The sequence below is a fragment of the Tauraco erythrolophus genome, chromosome 15, assembly GCF_009769465.1.
Source record: "Tauraco erythrolophus isolate bTauEry1 chromosome 15, bTauEry1.pri, whole genome shotgun sequence".
Taxonomy (NCBI): Eukaryota; Metazoa; Chordata; class Aves; order Musophagiformes; family Musophagidae; genus Tauraco; species Tauraco erythrolophus.
This window is the reverse complement of record NC_141479.1, coordinates 22,722,494-22,744,766: the sequence shown is the minus strand read 5'-3', so window position 1 is coordinate 22,744,766 and position 22,273 is coordinate 22,722,494. Positions and strand designations below refer to the sequence as shown.

At 52.2% G+C, this 22,273-nt stretch overlaps 1 protein-coding gene across 2 annotated transcripts in view; it reads right to left on the bottom strand.

Moving 5' to 3' along the window:
* Positions 1 to 22,273, bottom strand: part of ZFHX3 (zinc finger homeobox 3) — a 106,617-nt gene that overhangs the window by 66,368 nt on the left and 17,976 nt on the right. For both annotated transcript variants that reach the window (XM_086620890.1, XM_086620891.1), the window contains exon 3: positions 3,745 to 3,976. In XM_086620890.1, coding sequence (XP_086477016.1) covers positions 3,745 to 3,976 — 232 coding nt within the window. The remainder of the gene's footprint in view (positions 1 to 3,744; positions 3,977 to 22,273) is intronic.

Below are 22,273 nucleotides of genomic sequence, written 5' to 3'. Positions count from 1 at the left end.
TTTTAGCCTTCCTACAGATTTTCACAGTGAGGATACAAAGCTTTGTCAAATAGTCTATAGGATGACTCACAGGGTTGAGAAATGGTCAGCATTTCCCAGTAAATATTACACGACTTTTCCACAAGTCATCTTATTTGTCCCACACAGCTCTGTAACGGCCTCCAGCACAACTCTAAAGATCAGCAAATTGGCTTTTTTGGGCTCCCTTGCCACATTTTCTGCTGTTGTTTTTTTCAAAAGCATTCTCACAGTCCCACAGATCGTGTCCACACACCCGACGGACCTCTGTCCTGCGGAGGGGGAGGCGCGGGACACCCCTCGCTGCCCCTCTCACTGGAGGACAGCTACGGAAAGGGAGAGCAGACCGAGGTGGGAACCAGGAAGAGCCAGGAGAAACAGGTAAAGGAGGAAACAGGTTAATTAGGAAGAGCACGTGTGTAAGGAGGAAGGGGCTCCGCACCTCACGCGGGCGGCACGTGAAGAGCGACGGAACGGGGCTGGGGGCTGCGTCTGCCCCTGCGCAGCGCGCGGAGCCACAGCAGCCGCCCCGCTCCCGGCCAGCTCTGCGCGCGGCTGCCCGAGCGACGGAACAGCCGCCTGCACTCGCGGCCCTCTGGAAGGAAACACTTTCAAAGCAGAGTGAAAATTTGGTGCAGGTTGTTTCACTCTTATTCTATCATTATCTAATGAGTCATAAGTGCATCCATCCCTGCATCTTGAGAACATTTTGGTTTTTATTATGGGTTGGCTTTTTTTTTTTCCCTTCTCTAAACCCCCATCATTAAAAATCAATTAGCTTATGGGTAACGTTATACAGATGCTTATGCAGCAGCAGGCTGACATCTGCAGTGGGAGCAGCCCAGATACTACAGCAATAGATGTCCAAAAATATAAGACAGAGGAAAATAAACCCCCACCCCTAACACTGTATCCTTTCTGATCAACAAAACAGCTGAACGTCCAGCCTGGGCCCACTTCCCTGTCCCCTGCATAATTAGCACACTTCTCAGAGCAAGCAGAAAAGTTTAATTGTCTTTAATTATCCAGTTCAAGGAGGATGGGGTTTCTTGCCTGACGTCTATGTAATTTCCCTGCCAACGACTTCGTCTTCCCTTTACTGGAAGCGGAGTGTAGCTTCGGAAGCTCTGGTCCGTCAGACGCAGCCGTCCCAGCGAAGGCTGCGCTGCTGGCGCATCCGGAGACAAAGGTCCCTGTGTCTGCAAGGCTGCTGCTCAGGCTGCTGCACATGTTTTCTGCCGGGTGGGAGGGAACGAGTTGCAACTAATGTGCAATCAAGAACCACCACAATTACAAATGTAAATGAACAGGCAATTGGCACTGACCTTTGTAGACTGTTAGAGGACTAATTAAGGTATGATCAGACACTCTTCCAGCAGATTGAGATGCATCTACACAAGCAAATATCTACGCACCGCCCCAGAGACAGCGACGCTTTTTCCTACACGCTTGCACACACCGGCGAGTACGTACGCACGGACCGACGCGGCGTTTAACCCCGGCACCTGCTCTCTGCCACAGAGCAAACGGGACGGAGCGGGAAGGGGAACAAGGCAACTCCGCTCACGCGGTCTGCACGGCCCCACTTAACACAAGGCTACGGTACGAGGTACTGCAGCTTCTCACCCAAATCCAACTCCCACCACTAGAAAAGAACCAGACCTGCCCCTTGTGCCCGCGGCTGCCAGCGTGCCAGCGCGGTGTGCCTGCTCCATCTCACTCAACAATGGGCTGGAAGAGTGCTTGGAATTAGGTCAAAGCGACCCGCAAAACGGATCAGAGGTTGCTCCCTCTTTGCATTCTAGAGAGTCCTAATCCTACTTGTGTTTTTAACCTTTGAAATAAAATATGATAAATAAATTCTTAAGAGTCTCATTTGCTGTCTGTTTTTGTTAAAGAACCAACAAGCTTAAAGGAAATTATCTGAAGCCATTTGAAAAATATTTTTGAACTGAGATTTTTGAACTGAGATTTTTGAACAGTGACTTGTCAAGCCTTTTAGTTAAAAAAAATTACATTTTTTAAAAGGGTCAACAAATTCTTTTCCCTCTCAGCTGGTCAGCTTCTGCACTCTCAGTACCTGCAATGTCATAATCCTGGCGGACGTACAGGGAAAGATAAGGTTTCTAAAGTAAAAGACAAACTAAATAAAAATTTCTAAAGTAAACAAAGATTTTCGAGATTGTTCTGCGTATCACAAAAGGGCACAGACGGTTTCCCCTCTCAGTTCATTTTGCTTTCAAGAAAACTCACGAACGATACAACGCTGGTCAGCATTTCCTTTCGAAATCTGAATGTTCTTCTACAGCAGAGCATCGCAGAGAAGCGGAACGGCTGCAAGAGCCGCTGTCCCCTCCGGGATGGTGTGGCAACCACAGCACGCTTCCACTGTCACTGTGACCTTTGGGAAAGCATATTCCATGCCCTCGACTCTGCTGGGCTGCCGAGTTCACAGATCGGTCACTTTTTTCCATGAGAATGAATTTAACTCTTAATGAAAAATCTCCTGCATTTGGGTGTTTTGCGAGTATTTCAGATCCTTGTTACTAACGTGTGTAACAGCAACACAACCCAGGCCTTAATTCAGGAGAGGTTTCTCAGACCCACACGTATTCTCCTCGCACTGGTGCTGCTTTCCGTTCTCAATGCCGTTAAGCCAAGATCACGTTCCCTGTCTCTATGTGCATTAATTGCAGAACGCCAGTTACTCAAAGCGCTTTTCCGTAAGATTTAGCCATTTCAACAGCAGACACGGAGGAAAGTCCTGGCTGAAGCTGAGAGGAGGGTTGTGAGGGCTTTTCCTGGCATCTCCCCAGCTCCAGCACCACCCTGTCCCTGACAGCATGTTTCACAGCCAACTCGGGCAGGCACTCCTCCTCCTCCTTCCAAAGAGGACTTCACGAGATCTTGCTTTTTCCTAACAAAAAACTCTTCTTAAGCTTTTAAACGAGGAAACAGAGTACAATTTCTGCTTTGCCCAGCCTAACTGTCCCCTTCAAGGCACATTTTCTCTTGCTCGTTCACAGCTGTGATCCCTTTCCTGTTATCGGTCCTTTCTGTATGAGCAAATGCTTCGTCCTTGCCCTTCACCTTATCCACCTTGTCAAGTGGAGACATGGAAAACAGGCGAACGCTCGCCCCTTCTCCTGCCCACTCAACCAGCTCCTCCTCCCGACCCAACGTGGCTGAAACACTAGAAATCAATGAACACGCTGCGATAGGTTCGCAGTGCTGAAGACACTACTAGACACGTTGCAAAATACCTACAAAAGTATAGTACATTAGTTTGTTAGAGTTGTCCAAACGTGATGGTATCTTTAGACGCTCACACGGTGTTCCACTGTTTAAGACACAAACTGAACTAACACACACACTTGTACACGTCAAACTTGCGCTTAGCCCCACTGGAACAGAGAGCACCATGGACAAGCACGAAGCGAAGCACGTGCGAAGTATTTGGTGCTTCAGAGCCACCACCCACAAGCCCCAGGAGGCAGAGCTGTGCCGGACGCTGCAGGTACAACAGGGATCTTGTCCTACCAAGGGGCAGTTGGGACTTCCGTACCGCGTTACTGGTAAGTGTCATCCCCATGGCAGGGAAGAGAAACAAGAAAGTCCCCGAGCTCGCCACGAAACTGCACAGAGGGTCTTATGCTGCTGGTCAAACCCCGTGACGCAAAGGAGCCAAGAGCCTGACCCTGTTCATGCAAGGGAGGCAGCACTCACCAGCCTCAGCAGCTGGACACTTGCGGATGGTGAAGATCTGTCCCAAGTCTTCCTCTTCTTCAGGGAGACCTTTCTGGAGGCGCTGCAGCTTACGTAGGCTTTCACTCCGCTGGTGTTTCATGGAGCGCACGTGCTGGATGAGGTTCAACTTGGCCTTGGTGGAGTAGTTGCAGAGGACGCAGTGATAATAGCAGCTTTCACCCTCAATCCCGCTCTCGTGATGCTGAAGGTGCTGTGAAGAACAAAGTAGAGAGATGTGAATTGCCTGTATCATCTCCAGTCTCCCTGGGTTAGTCCACTGTAAATGGCTAAAAGCCACCTGGGAAAATTAAGTAAGAAACCACATTTTGACAAACAGTAAGATCAAGCCTGTTTATTCTCAAGGTGCCATGCACTCTCCTGCTTAGAAGCAAGAAAAACGTAACGCATTGAAGCGAGCACAGAAGCAAAAGTCGAGATAGGTAAGATCATCTCCTTCAGTGAAAGAAAATACCAGATCCAACATTAACAACTATTCACGACCTACGCATGGCTAATTCTTTCATATTTAAAGCTTATCCTGGGAGGGGATCCAACTTCATGTCAAACAGATAAAATTAAATTCGATAAATTCTCATTGAAAACGAAGAAGAATAAAACCAAAGCAATCCTAGAACACAATGAACCCATTAGATCAAGAGGTCCTGAAAACAGCGTATGGAAGCGGAGCGCAGAGCACGTGCCATCCTATCCATCATTCAGCATGCCGTTCCCTGGCATCTAAGTTTTATTCCCTTGGATCTGGAAGAAAGCAGCAGCCCGGCCTGGAAAGACGTCCGTGACAGCGATCCAGACTGAAAAGCCAACGGCGAGCACGCAGCTGGGTATCACTGCAACAGGTTAGCACTTGGAAGAAAACTCTCGTCACCCTCTGAAGCTGTGCTATCACAGCCAATATAGCTCATTCGAGAGCATTACACCTTGATTATTTGACAAAACCTATTAATTGCCTGGCACAGAGGTCCATGCCGCTAGGGAAACAAATAGCTATTCTACGTCATGGATCCCAAGGACGCGGCAATTAGTTCTTAAAACCAGAGGGAAGGATTCACCGCGTGCAGCCGTGTCGGCTGCCACGGCACGGCCACTCTCTGTTCAGTTCAGGCAGCAGCAGGGCTGAGAGTCCACAGTAACCTTCCCAATTCCCACAGAAAGGGCTTATCACAAGTTGAGGAAAAACGGATACCAAAGTCAAATGACAGGGAAGACTCCTCAGTGAAGGCTGGTTGGTGTTTCCACCACACTCTACATTTCAGCTAAGCAATAATCCCTGCCAGCCCCTACTGTCCAACCCCAAGACCTCTTCTTGTCATCTGGGTCATCTCCTGAAAATCCTTCCTCACCACACACTTTGCCCAAGGCACGTAGGTAAGGTGATTTAGACGTGATCTCAGGGTTTGTCAATCAAAAATATTGCCTACGTGCAGCCTGGACCTTCTGGTAAAAATTCTGACGTGTATTATCTCAGTTACAGCTAAGATAAGATTAAAGACACATATTACCCAGCGCTGTGTGCTTAGCTAGCGCGGAGGAAGGAGAGCCCTCTGAGTCTAGGAATGATTAAAAATAGGATAGGAGCTGATGTTGAGGCTTCTGATTGGAAGGGCGAGGGAAGAGAATAAATGTATTCTAGATCTGGCTAATTAGACTACCCTCTTTTGGGATCGCCATGTATTTAATTAAATTCACTGTAATATTTGAAGAATCCACCAGGGCACTAATCCCACTGGTGCCCTCAAAAGATTTTTTGCTGTTTTGCCTCAGAAGAACTTCTTCTGCCTCTCATTTCTATTGTGTGCATGCGTTACCCTCTTCCTGAGCCAGAAAAAGAGAAACAGCTTAAGACATAAAAAGCCAAGGTTAGCGAGCCAGCGGCAAGCGCCACGCGACCGGCTCGCACGGCCCGGCTTACCCAGCCTTGCTCTGCCCTGCTCAGACCCGACCTCGGCAACAAAACCTCCCGCTGCCCCATCTCGCCGCGGGCTGGGGGTCTGGCTCGGGGAGACACACGGCAAGCGCCGTCCTCCGCTAGTCGAGCAGCGCACGGGGAAGTCCCAGTCCTACCGACACCGCGTTCGAGCTCAGAAAGCGCCAACGGGCTCAGCAGCAGCTTCTGCGAGAAGGCGAGGAAACCCCCAGTGAGCAATTAGAGAAAATTCTGGTCACGGGTTCAAGGAAATATTAAGGACATGGTCTCTGTGGGAACCAGCAGCACAGTCTGTACTGCTCTCATTTAAAAGCAGATTTTAGGAAAACATTTGTTTTAAACAGTTTAATAAGCATGTCTTATTTTCTGCTCTGCTCTTGTTCCCACTCCGTGCGTGTTCAAACATCCCTTGTGCTTGGGTCAGCTCCACCTGCCTGGCGCGCTGGAGGAGCCCAGACCTGAGCGTGCCAACACCGCCGAGCCCACCCCGGGCACGGCGCGGCATCGGGCATCACGCGCCTACCTCTGCCTCACGTCAGGCTCCCAGCGCAGGACAGGAGCGGGCCGGAGTGAGACAACATGACGGACGAGCAAGTATGAGCTGCGAGTCGCTGGAAGCGATGGAACGCTGGACAAGAATGTGCAGTTATTGTCTATCATACTGTTGAGCTTTCCCCTTGTGAGAATTTAGCCATATCACAGAAAACACATTCAAAATATTAAACCAGAACCTCGTTAGAAGACAAATCAACTTGAAAATCAAAGGAATATATTGTTCCTAGGAAAACCAACCAACTTCTGTCAGAGAACATTGATTTTTGTGAGTCTGGGGGGGTGTTTGCCCCCTTCCTCTCAACGATAGGAAACTTCCAACATCTGGTTCTTCACGCATGGCATGCAAAATATTGATCAGGTTTAGTCAAAGCTCCACTTAAATCAGAAACAGACAGAGGAACGCTCTGATGGAAACCATACGGCTCACGAGTACAGCTTCCCGGGGGACGCGGGCTGTACCCGTACGTACAGTAACCGCGGCGCAGCACCGTGCCGCTCACAACACCTATTCCTACGCACAGATCAACCAAACCCGGCCCACGTGCTGTTTGGGAAGCGCTTGGGTCTCTGGGCAAAGCTGCACTCTCGCTCCGCGGCGCAGTGCTTAGCGCAGGACGATCCTGCTCAGGGACCTCGTCTCCTCCAGCTGCCGTAACCCCTGCGCTGCCTGCCCCGACCTTTGCCAGAGACCTTCCCTGGGGAACCAGTCCCTCGCCAGTTAGAAACATCCTAGCTTTGGTAATTTCCTCTGAACATCAAGAGCTACCCACTGCGGCTCTGCCCTGCGTGCCCCAGGGCAGCCTTCCCCGGGCACAGTCCTACTGGAGCGGGATGGTGCACAAACCTCCTGGGCCAGGGAACAACTGTCAGAGAGAGCTGCTGCGGCACTGCCAGCCCAGCCTCGCGGAGCCAACCGCCCTGCCGGCTGCCAGCAGCGGCCGGAGTCTCTTCTTCAGCTTCTTGCAAGAAAAACGCTGTTTTGGGGTGACTGTACCAAACGGCACTCGCTGGGCAGCCGTGCTCACCCCGGCAGCCAGGACGGATTCAGCCCTGACCTGCAGGAGCTGCCTGACGAGCGTTTCGGGCCGGTTTAGGGAGCATTGCGTATCGACCTCCCCCTTCCCCTGGGTTTGGCTTGAAGAAGTTGGCACGTTGGGAGGGAATGAACACAAAGACAGTTTCAACAGGCAAGAGAAAAACTGTAACTTGTGCTTATGGGCACCGCAGGACGCAGGGAGCCAGCAGGCAGCAACCAATGCCTTTGGGGTCACACCGCACACAGCCCCCAGCCCCGCAAACATGAGAGGAGGCAGAGGCAGGCGACTGCATGCAGGCAGTGCCCGCACCAGCACTGCCCACAGCCCACCAGCGCTGCCCGCACCAGCGCTGCCGTTAGCAAGGGCTGGAGACAGGGGTGTGGAGGGCGCAGGCACAGACTGGCCGGGGCAGGACAGGTGCCCACGCGTGCGCTGGGACGAGCTGACCCGCACCGGACCGATGGGCTGACTGTCCAACCGTCGCTCTCTAACATCTGGCTAGGAATTGTTTTCTGCTAAGCAATCCGAGCATAATGAATGCTCCCAGTGTACAACTATGGAAATTTAATTTTCAACAAAGTAAGGAATGACCCTACATATATTCAGTTCTTCTTTCTCTCCACCTCCATCCTTCACATACCCCCAACTTTGTTTATTTTACCATCTATCTCCTCCCCATCTAACACTGCCTCACCCCCAGTATTTTTCAATAATCACGGAATTCAACGCGACAGCTGTATGACCCTGGCTGACCGCAGGCAGTCCTCCCCACCCCCATGCCATATACTTGGACTACGTTCTTCAGAGCTGAGACTGTTGTAACCACGATGGAGAATCCGTGTTCCTACTATCGCACCGGTAATGACCTCTCTTGCTGAACGCCTTTGTAGGTGTCACTGCAGTCAACGTTCACCATTTAATCTGATTTCTAAAAACTTTTGCATGTCTTTTAAATTTTAAAGGATGTTACACCTGTACCTGCTCAAAACCTCTTCTGTATTAAGTTTATTACAGCCACCGCGTAAAGAGCCCGATTCCTACAGTAACACGGACAGATAATCCTCCCTATAGCGCTCCGTTGCCAGAAGGCACAATGTCACTTTCCAGACCCTATTTGCTATGTCTAGTGGGTCAGATCCTGTTCGGGGGGATGTCTGAACTGTAACCCCAGGTCACTAGGGACACGCTTTGAACTATCTTGTGCTTTTGCAGAAAAAAGGCCCCATTTCCATGTAACCTTGACCTCATCTCGTATAACACTTCTCCTTTGGAAGGCCCTAAAAGCTGCTCAGGACAAACCCACACTGAAAACCGCGAGAATCTCACCAGCCCTTGGTCTGCAAGCCACACGACCAACCACCTCTGCCAGTGCTGAGATCCCACCTCCACCCTCAGAAGTCCCGATGGTACAAAAGGCAGCAGGACACGTGAAAAAACCCTCTGAAGGCTCAAGGAGAGCCCCTTCTCCTGCAGACCTCAAAACGACAACAGGCGGCAGAGAGAAACTCCAGAACCGTTCCCCAACACCACGCAGCCCATGCTCTCCTGCTCCCCTCCCCGGTGCGCAAGGGCTGCCTGTGCGTATCGAGGTGTCCGTAGGTAGGGAAGGCAGGTGAAGCAACAGGCTTGGGGGCCAAAACCCAAAGTGGGAAAATAATCTCATGAACTCCATGCAAGAAGCAGAGAACCAAGGCTAACAAAAAGAAACCTCTCACTCACCACCAGCGGGGTCACGGGATCGCAGCCAGGCCTGGACCCTAAACCAGCTGAACCCCAGATCCGTGCAGGAGCGCTAATGGGGACAGGCAAAGTGAGTCCACCGCCCTCTTCTTTACACCAACATCCTTCTGCTTACCAACGCCCACTGCTCAGTAAGGCCACGTGGTGGTACTGGTAACGAGGAACCACCTGGAGAAAAAACACTGTTGCTCACCTCCTCCAGCTGGCTCTCACGTTACAGGACAATCCTGCCACAAAATCAGAAGCCACTGAACTACTGAGAGCTCCTTTAAGAAACACTCCATGGAAGTTATAAGTCTTGAACATCTTTGGAGGAGGATTTTTCCACATATAACACTCTTCTTACCACTGAACTCAGCACGACGTCTGTTCTGTTAGAATGGGTAAAATTAGTAGCGATTTAAAAGAATTGACAGATGCAGCTGGGGAAGATGAAGCCAAAAATCTGCTGGAGGGTTACAAAAGCTGTGGAAGGGAGCACAGCCGCAGGCTTGCACCGCTCTTACTTCTTCCCGTGAGCACCTACATCCGACCAGCACCAGCGACGAGACCCAGAGCCCACGAGACCCCTGTTAAGCCCACGGTGGTGGCACACAGGACCAGGGGAGCGCTGCAGACATGATGTGAGATTTTAAGGCACACAAGGTCACTGCGAAAGCCAAGGCCAGCACACTGTCCCGCGTTCAGGAGGAGGTGCTGGAGGCACACCAGCCCCTAGGAGCACAGCCTCAGCACAGAAGGATGCCCAGGGATCGACTCTTCCTCGGGGAGAAGTCAGATGTGGGTAATTAGTAACAGGCTTAGCAGGAAACATTTCATGTGCCAGCAAGAACCGTGCCTGTGACAACGCGCTCCCGGGGAGCGAGACGAGACGCGACCCTTCCAGCAGAGCTGGAGGGGAGCCCACGGGTCGCTGTGGATGGGGACCAGATCCTGCAGCAGACCTCAGAAGCCTCAGAAGCGTCTCTGGGGCCCCCCCGTGCCTCTGACCTGCTGTATGAGATAAACCACACAATCCTGGAAGAGGAGAATCTGAATTTTTAATGAAAGTCATGTGGATGCAGCTGTCTGATCCTGGTCTGTTCCAAGTACTCCATAAAAGTCAGGCTGGCCCATCCGTCTTGCTCTCCTTTCACACCTGCAGCCCCGGCTGGAATTTCCTGGAGCTGATGGAGCCGCGGGGCGGCCGCAGCATGCAGCGAGAACACATGCTGGCTGCAACGCTGGGAAGGGCTGGTGCGCAGCCGCCCCCTGGCCCAGATGTCTTGGAAGGAGGAAAAAACTGATTCTCCGTACAGCAGGTTCAAAAGATGAATCTACGCACTTCCGTATTCCGCCAACGTCCTGCGATTGTTCGCTGCTTCTGAAGAAGTGCCGTTCAAATCCCTTCCCTCCCTCCAGCCTCCGGCTCCCCGTGTCACGGCTCGGACTCGATGGCCGCACGGTTCGGAGCTGAGCTCGTGCTAACTCGAGCGGCGCAGCGGTGAGCATCGCGCCCCGCTCCAGCCATCGCTGCCTCGCTGTCAGCCGAGCCCCTAAAACCACCACCGCGAGACCAGGACAGGGAGACTTTGCACAACAAACCCGGATTTTGATTTACTTTCTGGTTTCTGATACTTATTTTTCTTCCCAAAAGGCTGGAAATGCAGCACTCCCTCCTGCCCAGCCTGAGCCTGAGACACTTGACACAAGTCCCTGAGGCACACGGAAAGGCTGAACAGCACCGACCACCCCAACCACCAGCCAGTCCCTACACACCCCCCTTTGGAACCTCTACTTTCCATGCCCTCCAGCCCTGCCCGGCGTTACGCCAATGCCCCGGTACCACGGCAGGGCTGTATCACCACAGGGCTGACACCGATGCGGCGAGCCCCACGCGGGCACGCACGGAGCCGCCGAGCAGAGCCGAGCGCGGCTGCGCAGAGCCCCCGACCACAAGCCCCCAACCACGGGGCTGCCAAGTGGGAGCGACGCAAGACCGAGAACTTCTTCCCCAAAACAGAGCCCAGCAGCGACGCATGGGGCAGCTGGGCAGAGACCTGCCGTACCTGGGAACAGGTCAGCGATAACGTACAAGGCATAAAACCTCTTGGCAGCTCCAAGGAACAGCTGACCACCCTCGACATGGGAAAGGAGCCGTCCCCACGGGGTCCCAGCCGGGCAGAGGCCACGGGCCACTAACAGGGTCCCTGCTGGCCACCAGGCTGGGACTTGCTGTGCTGAAACGCTTCTGGATTCCCCTATAAATGACCCCGAAAGCCACCCAGCAAACTGGGTTTGCTCCACCACCCCTTGAAGTCTCATTAAAAGCCAAATATTGCTCAGCCTAAAGATGGAGAGCTCAGCATGGATTTTACTGAACGTTAAATCAACCAGCAAGCGTAGCCAGCAAACTCTGTGGCACTTTAACTTTAAATAATGCAATAATTATTGAATTTCCTTTTTATAACCGAAGTGCTGGAATGTAAACAATGGGGCTGTAATTGCAGGAAGGGGGGATCAATAGAGGCAATCGTTTTCAGCCATGTTAATTGTAAATACAATTGCTCCAAGATGTCAGCCTCGTTCTTCTCGCTCCCAGAATCATCCTAACGGATGACAGAGTCCAACTTTCCCATTACAGCTGTTCGTTCCTTTAAGAGGTTCTCAATCAGGTCTGATCAATCTGTCAAGATAATGCATGGAGTAAGTAAGACTCTTCCAAACACGAGCTCCCAATCAATAGCCCGGACCTGCTTAATGAGGAGGGGCTAAAGCCCAGAGGGAGGCAACAGTCCCAGCTCCTGCTCGGCGCTGGCAGATAACTTCTTCATGGAGCCTTGCTAAGCCGTTCAGCTCTTAACGAGGACATTGTTTATGCAGACTGTGACGAGCAGCATCCCCACATATTTGCAGTCCCCTGGGGTCAGTGGGCAAAAACGACAGAAATCAACAGAAAACAAGAGCCAAGAAAGTCTGAACTTGTATTTGCTCCTCCCTCCTTTTAAAATGTGTAACAGACCTCAAAGTACTAATTAATAACTTGTTAGAAGAGACCTCCAAAGATGAAACTCTGTGTGGGACCATTGAAAGCATAAGAGCATCACCAAGATTCCTCCCATGTGCTCGAGGAAGACCACAGTCCGTGGGTAAAACCGCGCTTGCCCAGCTGTGCCTGCCATTCCCTTTCACTTGCCCAGGAGAGGAACTGAGAGTCCGGAGCAAAGACGACGGCGTGCCATCGGAAACCTCCGAGCGGGAGGGAGGAGATGCGAAGGGAATTAAGGCAGCAGTCAGAGATGCCATCCTCCATCAGTATTACTCAATTCCGGTAGCACGCGGGTGTCCCTCTGTACAGCCGGACCACGCTGGACGCTTGCGGAGCAGCCAAGAAAGGGAGAAAAGAGAAAGGTCTCGTGCACTGGGGCTCCTTCCTACAGCCACGAAACTTTCTTTTCTCCCACTACGGCATTACGAGAGCTGCAGTCGCAACAGATCTACTCTTGGGCAACTGCAACTTCAGAGAATTTTCCAGATCCCTGAAATCTTCACAGCTCTCCCCAGGGAGGCACAGGCGTAAGCGCTGCTATATGTGGAGATGAATACAGGAGTGTGCGTATTGATCTTGCTAATTATAGTGATAAAAACAAGGCACAATTGAGAGTACATTTCCTATCAGCTGTTCTGAAAAGTGCTGCCCTCAACCTTGTGTGCTCCTGCTCCGGCCGTGGCTCCTGCCGCAGGACCCGGCAGCCCTGCGAGTCTGCAAGGACATCTACTGCCACGTCCTGGAGCACCTCTGACAGACAGGAACCCAATACACTTCCCATGAAACGTACTGCCGTTACAAACGAGGGCACGAGGGATGCCAACCACGAGCGGAGCGGAGCTTCACGCAGCCGTTTCTGCAGAGCAGCACGGGAGTCTGGCGACGGTGGGGCTCCTCCTGCAAGTCAACCAGAACCATTTTGCTCCTCAGGAAAACGTACAGTTTTGTCACTTTGTATTTCCCATGGACGCTGCCATCCCTGGAGAAATACGAGAGAAAAGCTGTACTTTGTTTTTAGAAGCAGTGCCTGCAAAGTACTGTATGGACAGTTATAAAAACAGATGAAGTTATAAAAACAGCAAGAAAATTTTTGCCATGACTCAGCAACGTCACTGAGGAGGAGGTCAGGTCTCCCAGTCTGCTCCTTTCTCAGTGCTGGGAACAGCCAAGAGCCAAGGAATTCAGGGAGCCTTCTCTTTCCCAAGGTTAGGAAAAGAAACGGGAGAAGAACAGCTGAACATGAAGACAAGACAGTGACGAAAAGCAGGCTCATGATCCCACTACCCAGTCGTTTTTCTTCAACATATTTTGTACAGATGCTTCAAAATTAGTAAGTTCAGTGTGAGTTGTTAAGCTGTGAACACTCAGGCGAACTACAGCAGCCTGCGAATACGGAAAAGCACTGGATAAGAGACAAATGATACAATAAAAAGGGCTGGGGGGAACCTGAAAAGCCAACAGGATAACAATCTGTTGTCCATACTGTAATTCTATGGCTGTTGAGTGATTGAAAAAGGCTTTTCGTAACACGGAACAAGACCAGGACTACCCGTACAGGTGACGTATCGTTTCCTCTAGCAGCAACAGAATGATCCCGGTTACGCTGCGAGGGATCTCCGAGGAGGCTCCGCGTGTTCGAAGGCACAGCACGTAACACACACTTGGTCTTGTGTTGGTAACGCTGGCTCAGACTTAAAACCCCAAACCCTCTCTCTATGTCTGGAGCCTCCTTCAAGAATTTAAATTAAAATGGTATTCTTTCCTCCGTGTTAAATCTTTTGGAAAAGAAACCACAGCTCTGAAGGAAAAGCTTGAGGACTGTTTTGCACCCGCTGTGCTCCTCACCACGGCCCAAAGCCGAGAGGCACCCATGGGTGCTGCGGAGTGGCACAAGGAGACCCGTGCCAAGAGGGACACAGCCCCGATGAGCAGCGGCTCCCTTTAGCTCGAGGGCAGCCGGCTCTCGGCATGCAGAAGGATGGACGAGAGGCTGGAGGCCCCTCCAGCGAGCCCTCACCGGTCCTTCCATGTCCTGACCTGGCTCCTGTGTCCAGCAACGCAGCTAGAACCCCAGCAGCACGTTGGAGGAACGTCGCAGAAGCGAGGTCTCTGCAGAGGCGCTGCAGGACAGGCTGGACAGGAGGGCACTGCCGCCGCTCCCCGCGGGCAGCACTGCCCCGCTCCTGCGGCCGCGTGCGCAGCAAGGGACCATTGTAATAATGCTCCATAAAACCATGTGGGAAATTGAACCAGCCCCAGAAAACCACACTGAGTTCATGTTATTTAATAAAATACTACAGACACAGATTAACTTCCCTCGCCCAGTATTTATTGCTTCATCTATCTCTAGAGAAGTTACAAGCGCTATGATAGACTGAAGATTTCCTTGTTTTCATATAGCTTCTTTATAACTTCCTACAGCAATGTACCACATTGAATCCCAACAGATAACCATACAATAACAACGATACACAAGACAGTTTTTTAATCCTCTCCATAAATCGAAGAATATCAATATCGAAGAGATGGATGACACAACATCCCCTCACAGAAGCCAACAAGGACACATTTAGGAACAACAGACCGAGCTCGTCCTTCGGCAACAGTCCTCACGGAGAAACATTTGCGAGAAACGCTTTCCGCTTTTTCCGATCAACTAGAGGACTCCATGCAACCTTGGCCAAGGAAAGCTCGAACTCTGTCCTCCTGCCTCGCCACGGCACCCCGGCAACACAGAAACGCCTGCCCCTAGACACAGAGCCACCAGCCCTTCCAAAACTGCACCTGCTGTGCCGTACGGTGGTACCTGCTCAGCAGGCAGGTCATCAGGATCATCAACAGCCCCTGCTCTGCTCCCTTCTCCGGCATCCCACACACTATCAGCCCCCTCTTCACCCAACACCCCTGCCCGAGCTGGGCTTGCAGGGTCGGCCCAGGACACAGATGAGTCCTGGACAAAGACAAGGCACCGTCTGCACTCTGGGGTACATTAAGCGCTGCTACAACCAAAGGAAAGTTGGACAGCAGTGGTGGTGGTGGGGCAGCTGTGACAGGCAGAAGATGTAGGTGCCACAAGGATTTTCAAGAGCAGGTGATACTGGAGAAGGGAGAACCAAAGGAAGGTGCGGTGAATTAGTACAACAGAGAATGGAAGTGGAAAGAGGAAATACGTAACATTCCTGGGTCTTAGAGGTGAAATGAAAACCGGTAGAGCGAGACTAAGCCAATGATGTCCTCCCAGTAGAGCAGCCCTTCTCCAGAGGTGCAGGCTGCAGGGCCAGGCACCGGGCTGGGCCGCCAAGACCACCACCACTGACACGGTTGCGCTGCAGTTACACCCAAAACAACGGGCCAGGAGAACCATCTGACTTCAGACAAGCACTGTGAAGGTAAGTCCGTGAAGTGTCTGTGAAACACACAAACAGAACACAGAGCACCACAGAAATGCCCATGAGAAAATAAATAATTCTTCATTCAGTGAAAGCTTTGGATTGTATTAGACAAAGCCCGGGGCAATGTAATGAAAGAGGAAGATAAAAAGAAACGAATAATTACTCATTCACAGAACGAGGCAAGAATCCTACTGGAAAAATATGTATGGAAATATTTATAATTAAAAACTATAATAATGCCTGCACACAAAGGGCTGAATTAAGGCAACCTGGAGTGTGATATTTTCTATGTTTAAGAAGGTTTCTAGGGCTTCCATTAACTGAACGGACACTAACGTGTCTCAAGAATTGTGTACACAAATCCAGGCAATTGTTCCATGCCCCACACCACCGAGCAACTACTCTGTGAGGAAAGCCACCAAGTTCTTGGTGAGGAGAAGCCTCCCAACTACAGCCTCTTCCAAATGCAACAGGAAGATCATCTCAGCCCTTGAACAGACAATGGTTTGTAGCACACGTTCTCAGGGCTGGTTTCCACCAGAGAAAGGGCACGTCAACGACTCACAGTTCACAGCAGCAGAACTGTTGGGCTCATGTACGACAGACACGTTCTCCGAGTAGTTTGTGGTCTATGAATGGATTGGGTTTGCTGCTCCAACTTCATCCACAACACGCTCTTAGCTTGCAAGATGGCCAGGAACAGGGGCAATGTTCTCCTCAATCCCAACAGACACTGGTGTGGTGAGTGCAAACCTGTCCCAGGACACCTGGAGAGGCGAGGGCTGCTGCAGCCCACCGGCCTGCTCGTGGGCTTCTGCAAGCCCTCTATAGGCAAAGTCAGCGTCTGGCAGCAGCAGTAAATCTTTTGCTTTTTATTCTGTCATCATGAGCTGATGCCCACACAAGACATTGTCCTTATCAGAAGGGCAGAAACTAAACAACCCGCGTTCCACCGCTGCGGAAACAGGAGCAGACACGGCTGTCCGGGGCGGGGGGCAGTGGGGGACGACGGCAGATCTGGCGGCACTGTTGGTACAACCGACTCGGCACCACGCGAACGGAAAAACGGACCTGGAACAAAAGGGGCAGGCGGAGAGACCTGCAGCCCCTTCCCCAGCTGTCGGTCTTCGTTCCCAAGCAGATGACGCCCGAGGAAAGCCGTTGGGGCACGCGAGGGCAGCAGGAACCAGGGACGCGGTCCAGGGCCAGAGCACCCGCTCGCGCTGGCTGCAGACCCTGCTCACCGGCTGGGGCTTTGTCCGCAGGACAAAATGGCTTTGTGCAGCTCTGGAAATAAACTGAATTTGCAGCTAAAAGCCTTTAACTAGCTAATATGCTCCAGTCTTGATGATGAATATAAACCAGCCCAAAGTTTCCCTCAAATCATTAGCAACCCCCCACGTGATAGTCTTTTCCTTCCCCCATTCTTTTTCCTTATCAGTTTCATGGTAACATGAAACGACACCAAGAAAACGCTCGGCAAAAGCTTTGCCAGAGTGAAGATAAGGTGTAAGGGCTTATTTGGCATTGAAACGTTACGGGCATATGTTGTGTTTAACCCCAAGACGTGCATCCTGAATTAAAGAACTGCTGAGACAACTGGCAAACCCACAGGCAGGGCTCTTTGAGACCACCGTGGCCCTGGGTGCGGCGGACCCTGACACGCAGGTCAATGAACAACAGGCTTTTATCGTCGCTCCCGGGTTTATGGCCTCGGAACAGGGTAGAGCCAAGGAAGCCTTACAGTGAGATCTTTTATCTCATCCACGAGAAATTAAACAACTAATACGATGATGGTTGGCAAGCACATGCACGTGAAACTTCCCAGAGTAAAGGTTTCTTTTATCTGTTGGAAAAGCCAAAGCAAAATCCAGTGCTCACAACCTGAAGCTAAAGAGACGCAGACATGAAACAGCGCGTGTATTTTGAACAAGGCCAGTAGTTAACTCCTCAAACAAAAGGATTCCACGAGTTACCACTTACCAAGGACTTTCTAATATGAGACTTTATAACTCAAAGTAGAAGTTTGAGACACAATTCAAAGTACATGGTAAGATACCACAGCTTCTCTTACCATCAGACTGTAACGGTCCCTCCTGGTTTTTAAAAACAAAGAACCACCCCCTGCCCCCAAACCGGTTTGCTCTCTGGCACACGGCTCGCCCAGCACTGAGCACGACGCAGTGAGGAGGGTTCACTGCCCAGCCCTGCTCAGGCTCCTGCTGAAGGCGACGTTCCGGCTTCCCGAGCTCCCCTGGTGCTTGCTTTCCGTGCAACTGTAACACTGACGGCAATGTCCGTGTAAAATTCCCTACGTGTATCTAACACCTAAGTCAATCGCTGTACACTTCTGGAGAGGGGTCTACAAGAGACCAGAATTGCTCAGAATATTAGTTGCAGCTATTCCCTCCAAGATAGACTACAAAAATGGAAAATACAGAGCTCATAGAAGTACTCTGAAGCAAACGGAATAAAACCTGAGATGGTAAATGTCTCTGCTCTTTGGTGCTCCCTTTGTTCAAGTGTATCTGCATCCACCTGTATTTGCCATAAACAGGTAGGGAAGCTCCTGGGAAGAGCCAGGCACAGTATGTATCGGTTTTGGCAATTCTGGGTGTGCAATGCACAATGCAAAATCTGTAGAGACATACACAGGGTAAATGATAAATACCACGACGGCAGCACTAACCAGCATTAAGAGAACTCACTGACGACTGCAATTCAGAAATAAAAGGGAAGCAGCAAAAATCTTTGTTGGGAGCAGTGTCCACTCACGGCAGAGAACGGTGAAGAGTTGACAGATTTCTAAATCCTATTTATGAAATTGCACATGTAGCTCCATTTACCCCAGTAGCCCCGAGATTCTCATTTCTGTGACTGCGTGGGATTAACTTCTCTGCCAGGATACCCGGTCAGGGTTAGCGTACGCTATCCAGAGGACAGCACGCAGGTTTCATGTCTGGCAAATCCACTTGCCCAGCCCAGAATTAGACATTTGAACAGGTCTATCTGGGCAATGCAGTACCTACACCAGAAGATCCAGGTAAGACAAAACCAAGGAGGTGTGAAAGCAATAGAAGAAAAGTTCCTGCTTTGTGAGAGTACAGGAAATGCACACAGGTGGACAGCAGCTGTCTGTAAGACAGACCCATGACGTGAGAATACCTACAGCAGGACACGAAAGTCTTTAAATCTCTCCTGCCTTTGGTCAAAGGACACTCAAGAACCAGCTCTGGGACAGCTGGTCTTCTCCAAGGGACTTCTAGCAGAGCACATGCATCAGCATCTGCTCCATTTCCAGCAGTGCAGTGGGTGGTCAAGAGCCAAGCCTATGCAGCAGTACTGTCCTCCTTTGTGCCTCCACCTGCGGGCATCGACCCTGGGTTCATCAGCAGGTGCCACAAACAGGAGCACTCCGCGACCACCCACGGAAGTACAGCCATGGTCCTAACGTGACATACCTGTACGCAACACCCCCAAAGTTACGGAACAGTCCCACGAGCGCTATGGGCGTTACAATTTACATCTGCAGTTCTCAAACTGGGACATCCTCAGGCTCTTTGCTGGAGAGGATACAAGTCATACCTGAAGGCAGGAAGGCATTAGTCACCCTGGGAGAGCTCCCAGCTACTCCTCACTCCCTAATCCTGCCCAAGGACCCTCCTTTCCCTGGCACATGAAGACCACAGCTCTTGGAGCCAGTTTCAAAAAAGAAAGGATGGCTGGTCCAGAAAGTCGGGACCTGTTGAATTAGGGATTTCTCTGCAGCACAGGCTGAGGGACAGGAGGACAGACAGACGGGGACAAGGCTGCAAGGAGACATGGCAGGAACCCAGACAAGGGGCCAGGACCTGCCTGCTGGGAACGTGACTCAGGTGGCACCCAGAGGCTTTGCCGCAGCATGAGGCACCATCTGCAGCCCCGTGCCAGATGGGTGCTCGTGTGATCCTCTCTTAGCCTCCTCACCCACACGAGCCCTCCCTACCTCTTTCTTCCACCCCCTCGCTGTTCTGCTACTTTTAGTTAAATCCACCTCCCAGAAAGTTTTTGGCATGACTATGCAGCTCCTCCCCTACCGGCACTCTCTTTTTTGCTCCTGACCAAGGAGCCAATCTGCACCCCAACAGCAACTGTTGGCACGAGCTCCGGCTCGGCACGGCACCAGCACCACCCTGGTCATTGCAGCTGGCCCGGAGACACCAGCAACGGGGAGCACAGAAGCTTCTCACCCCTCGCAGACGTGGGCAGACCGAGGGGGGCTGGAGGAAGCACCGGGGCCCCACGCACGGCCGGCAAGCGCGCTGCCACAGGGAGCCCTGCCAGACGCGGGTGCTCCGAGGCTGCGGTCGCTGCACGTGCCCGGAGCTCCGGCAGCGGAGCTGCGAGACGCCGTGCCAGGCACGCTCGCTGTGAGAGACGAGCGCCGCGCTCCTTCCCCACCAAAAACCCCGAGGCCTCCCGCGTGTACGCTAACCACAGCCCTTTGAGAGGCTCGTGTATTTACAAACTGAGGCATGTTGAAATCAAAGGGGATACCATATGACATAATTCACATTAAAATGTCAACGGGCTGACAATTTATAGAGTCAATCCGCTGAAGGTGGGGAGAACTAAGACGCAGTAATTGTTTAATTCCCGCTTAAACCAACAGCAGCTCTACCTTCAAACGCCGTACGATGTGCAGGGCCGCTCGGGCTGCTGTCAGCCAAGCGATGCCAGCCGCTGGCACCCGGCCAGCAATTAGATAACAGCATTAACTATTTATAGGCACTTCTTGCGGGTGCGGGGCTGGGGAAGGCGGGATGCTCCTGGGAGAGGCACAGCTCCAGCCCACCCCACCGCAAACATCTGCTGTCAGCACGCGGCCAACCTGTTTTTTGGGAAGGCAGAGTCGCTCTCGTCAGGGCACTCGCCCCGTGCCTCTGCAGCTGCGGGTCCTGCTGCTGCACCTCGCCGGGGCACGGCACACCTTCCCCTCGGGAGGGGGCAATGCCGGGCTGAGCGTGCAGCGGGCTCTGCCTAAGGAACCCACCCGCACAGTGCCTGGCACCGCATGGCACCTGGCGCCGCACCTGGCATTGCATGGCCCTGACCCAGCTAGGACCCACAAACATCACGGCACCAAAACAACAGAGGGAAAAGCGCCCCAGCCATAAATTACTTTAGTGCACCGATGAACTTTTTACCCCAGGTGTCGCAGCACTTTGCCCATATCAAATGTACGGCGTCGCTTTGTGAGACACGATGCCAGGGCCAGTGCAGCTCCTGACGGCCCTCGCGCGCAGACAAGGTCACTGGTGACGTGTCTCGTAGCCCGCGACAGCACGTAAGGAAGGCACGAGAAACATGCACCGCTGGGAAAAGTTTTACCTGGATAAACCACAGCCAATAAATTTTCTACAAACGCCGGCTAACGCTGTCCCTTTGAGAGCAACGGGAAGGGACTGCGTGGACTCCAGAGTCCTCTGCACAGACTTGCTGTCTGTACATAAACAGTAACACCTCATTCTCTCTTCTACCTCATTAACTGAAACGCATTAAAACAAGTGTGCATTGGGAGCAGAAAATGAGACTGTTAAACCAAGCTGATATAATCCTCATCAGCTGTGGGAAATAAGAACACATCCATTACGCTGAATTGAGTGCACCAACTGTGATTTACCGACAACGTTAAGACCCCAAGAAAGATGCTCTTCCCCCGTGACTGTGTCTCCTGTGTCCTTCGCACCAGGCAGTCCGACCTGCCATGTCCAGCACTGCCGCGTGTGTTGCATCCAGAGCACTGGGGTCGCTGTCCTGTTCCAGCAGCCACCCTCCAGGCACAGCACGGTGGGCCTTGGTCCAGCACTGCAGTCAGTGCTGTGCCAGTCTCCTGCCCCAGGAGGTACTTGCTCAGCAGGAAGTAGGGAGTCTGACTCTGCTCGTATGGAAGTGGACTAAAAGGCCAAGGCAGCAGAGCACACACCCAGAAAATGGGACGTTTCAGAATCACGACCTCAAACGGGGACACTCGCAGGCAGCGTGACAGTGTTTGACAATGGCAGGGTTCACCTCGGGTGACGGACACGCTGCTGGGTGTTTGCACCTTGCCTCATTGCAACAGCCTGCAGGACAGCACGAAGGGGAGATACGCAGCAGCACCCACGTATGAAACCACCAGCACTACCATCACTGCCTCGTTACAGGGGTCCCCTAATCCCCCGGGTTGGTGACCAAATGCAGCAGGAGACCGAATCGGGGAGGCTCAGCAGAGGGGACAGGAGCCGTCACGCAGCAACAGCAGCAAGGTACCAGATCTGCATGAGGGTAAGGGCAACCACGATCCATCCCCACCCTTACGAGCAAAGACTTGCTCAAAACGCTGCAGAAACGCTCAGTTTTTCTTACCCCAGGGAGGCAGAGTAAGGGAACCCTCCCGATGGCACAGGAGCTGCGGGAACCGGACGGACCACATTCACGTCAGACAGACGAGCAGCTCCGGGCGCTCCACCAGCCCCGGCTTTGAACCGCTGACCTCGCCGCAGCAGCTCAGGTTTCCAAATCCTCTTTCCCTCGCGCCAAGCGGCGCTTCTGGTGCCGCGGGACAGGGTCTCCTCTGCCTCCCCTCCGTGCTCAGAGCAAGAACGTACACAACCACTGCCCCGCTCGCACCTGCTATTCCAGAGGTTTTGAAGCAAACACAACTATTAAATAGCGTTGCTGTCCCGGTGCAGTCTGCGTGGAGCGCGGCCTGGGCTCAGTTCTCCGGGACTCGCTCCTCCATACGCCCCTCGAGGAGCGAAGAGGACGCACCAGGGCCTAAACCAGCAGC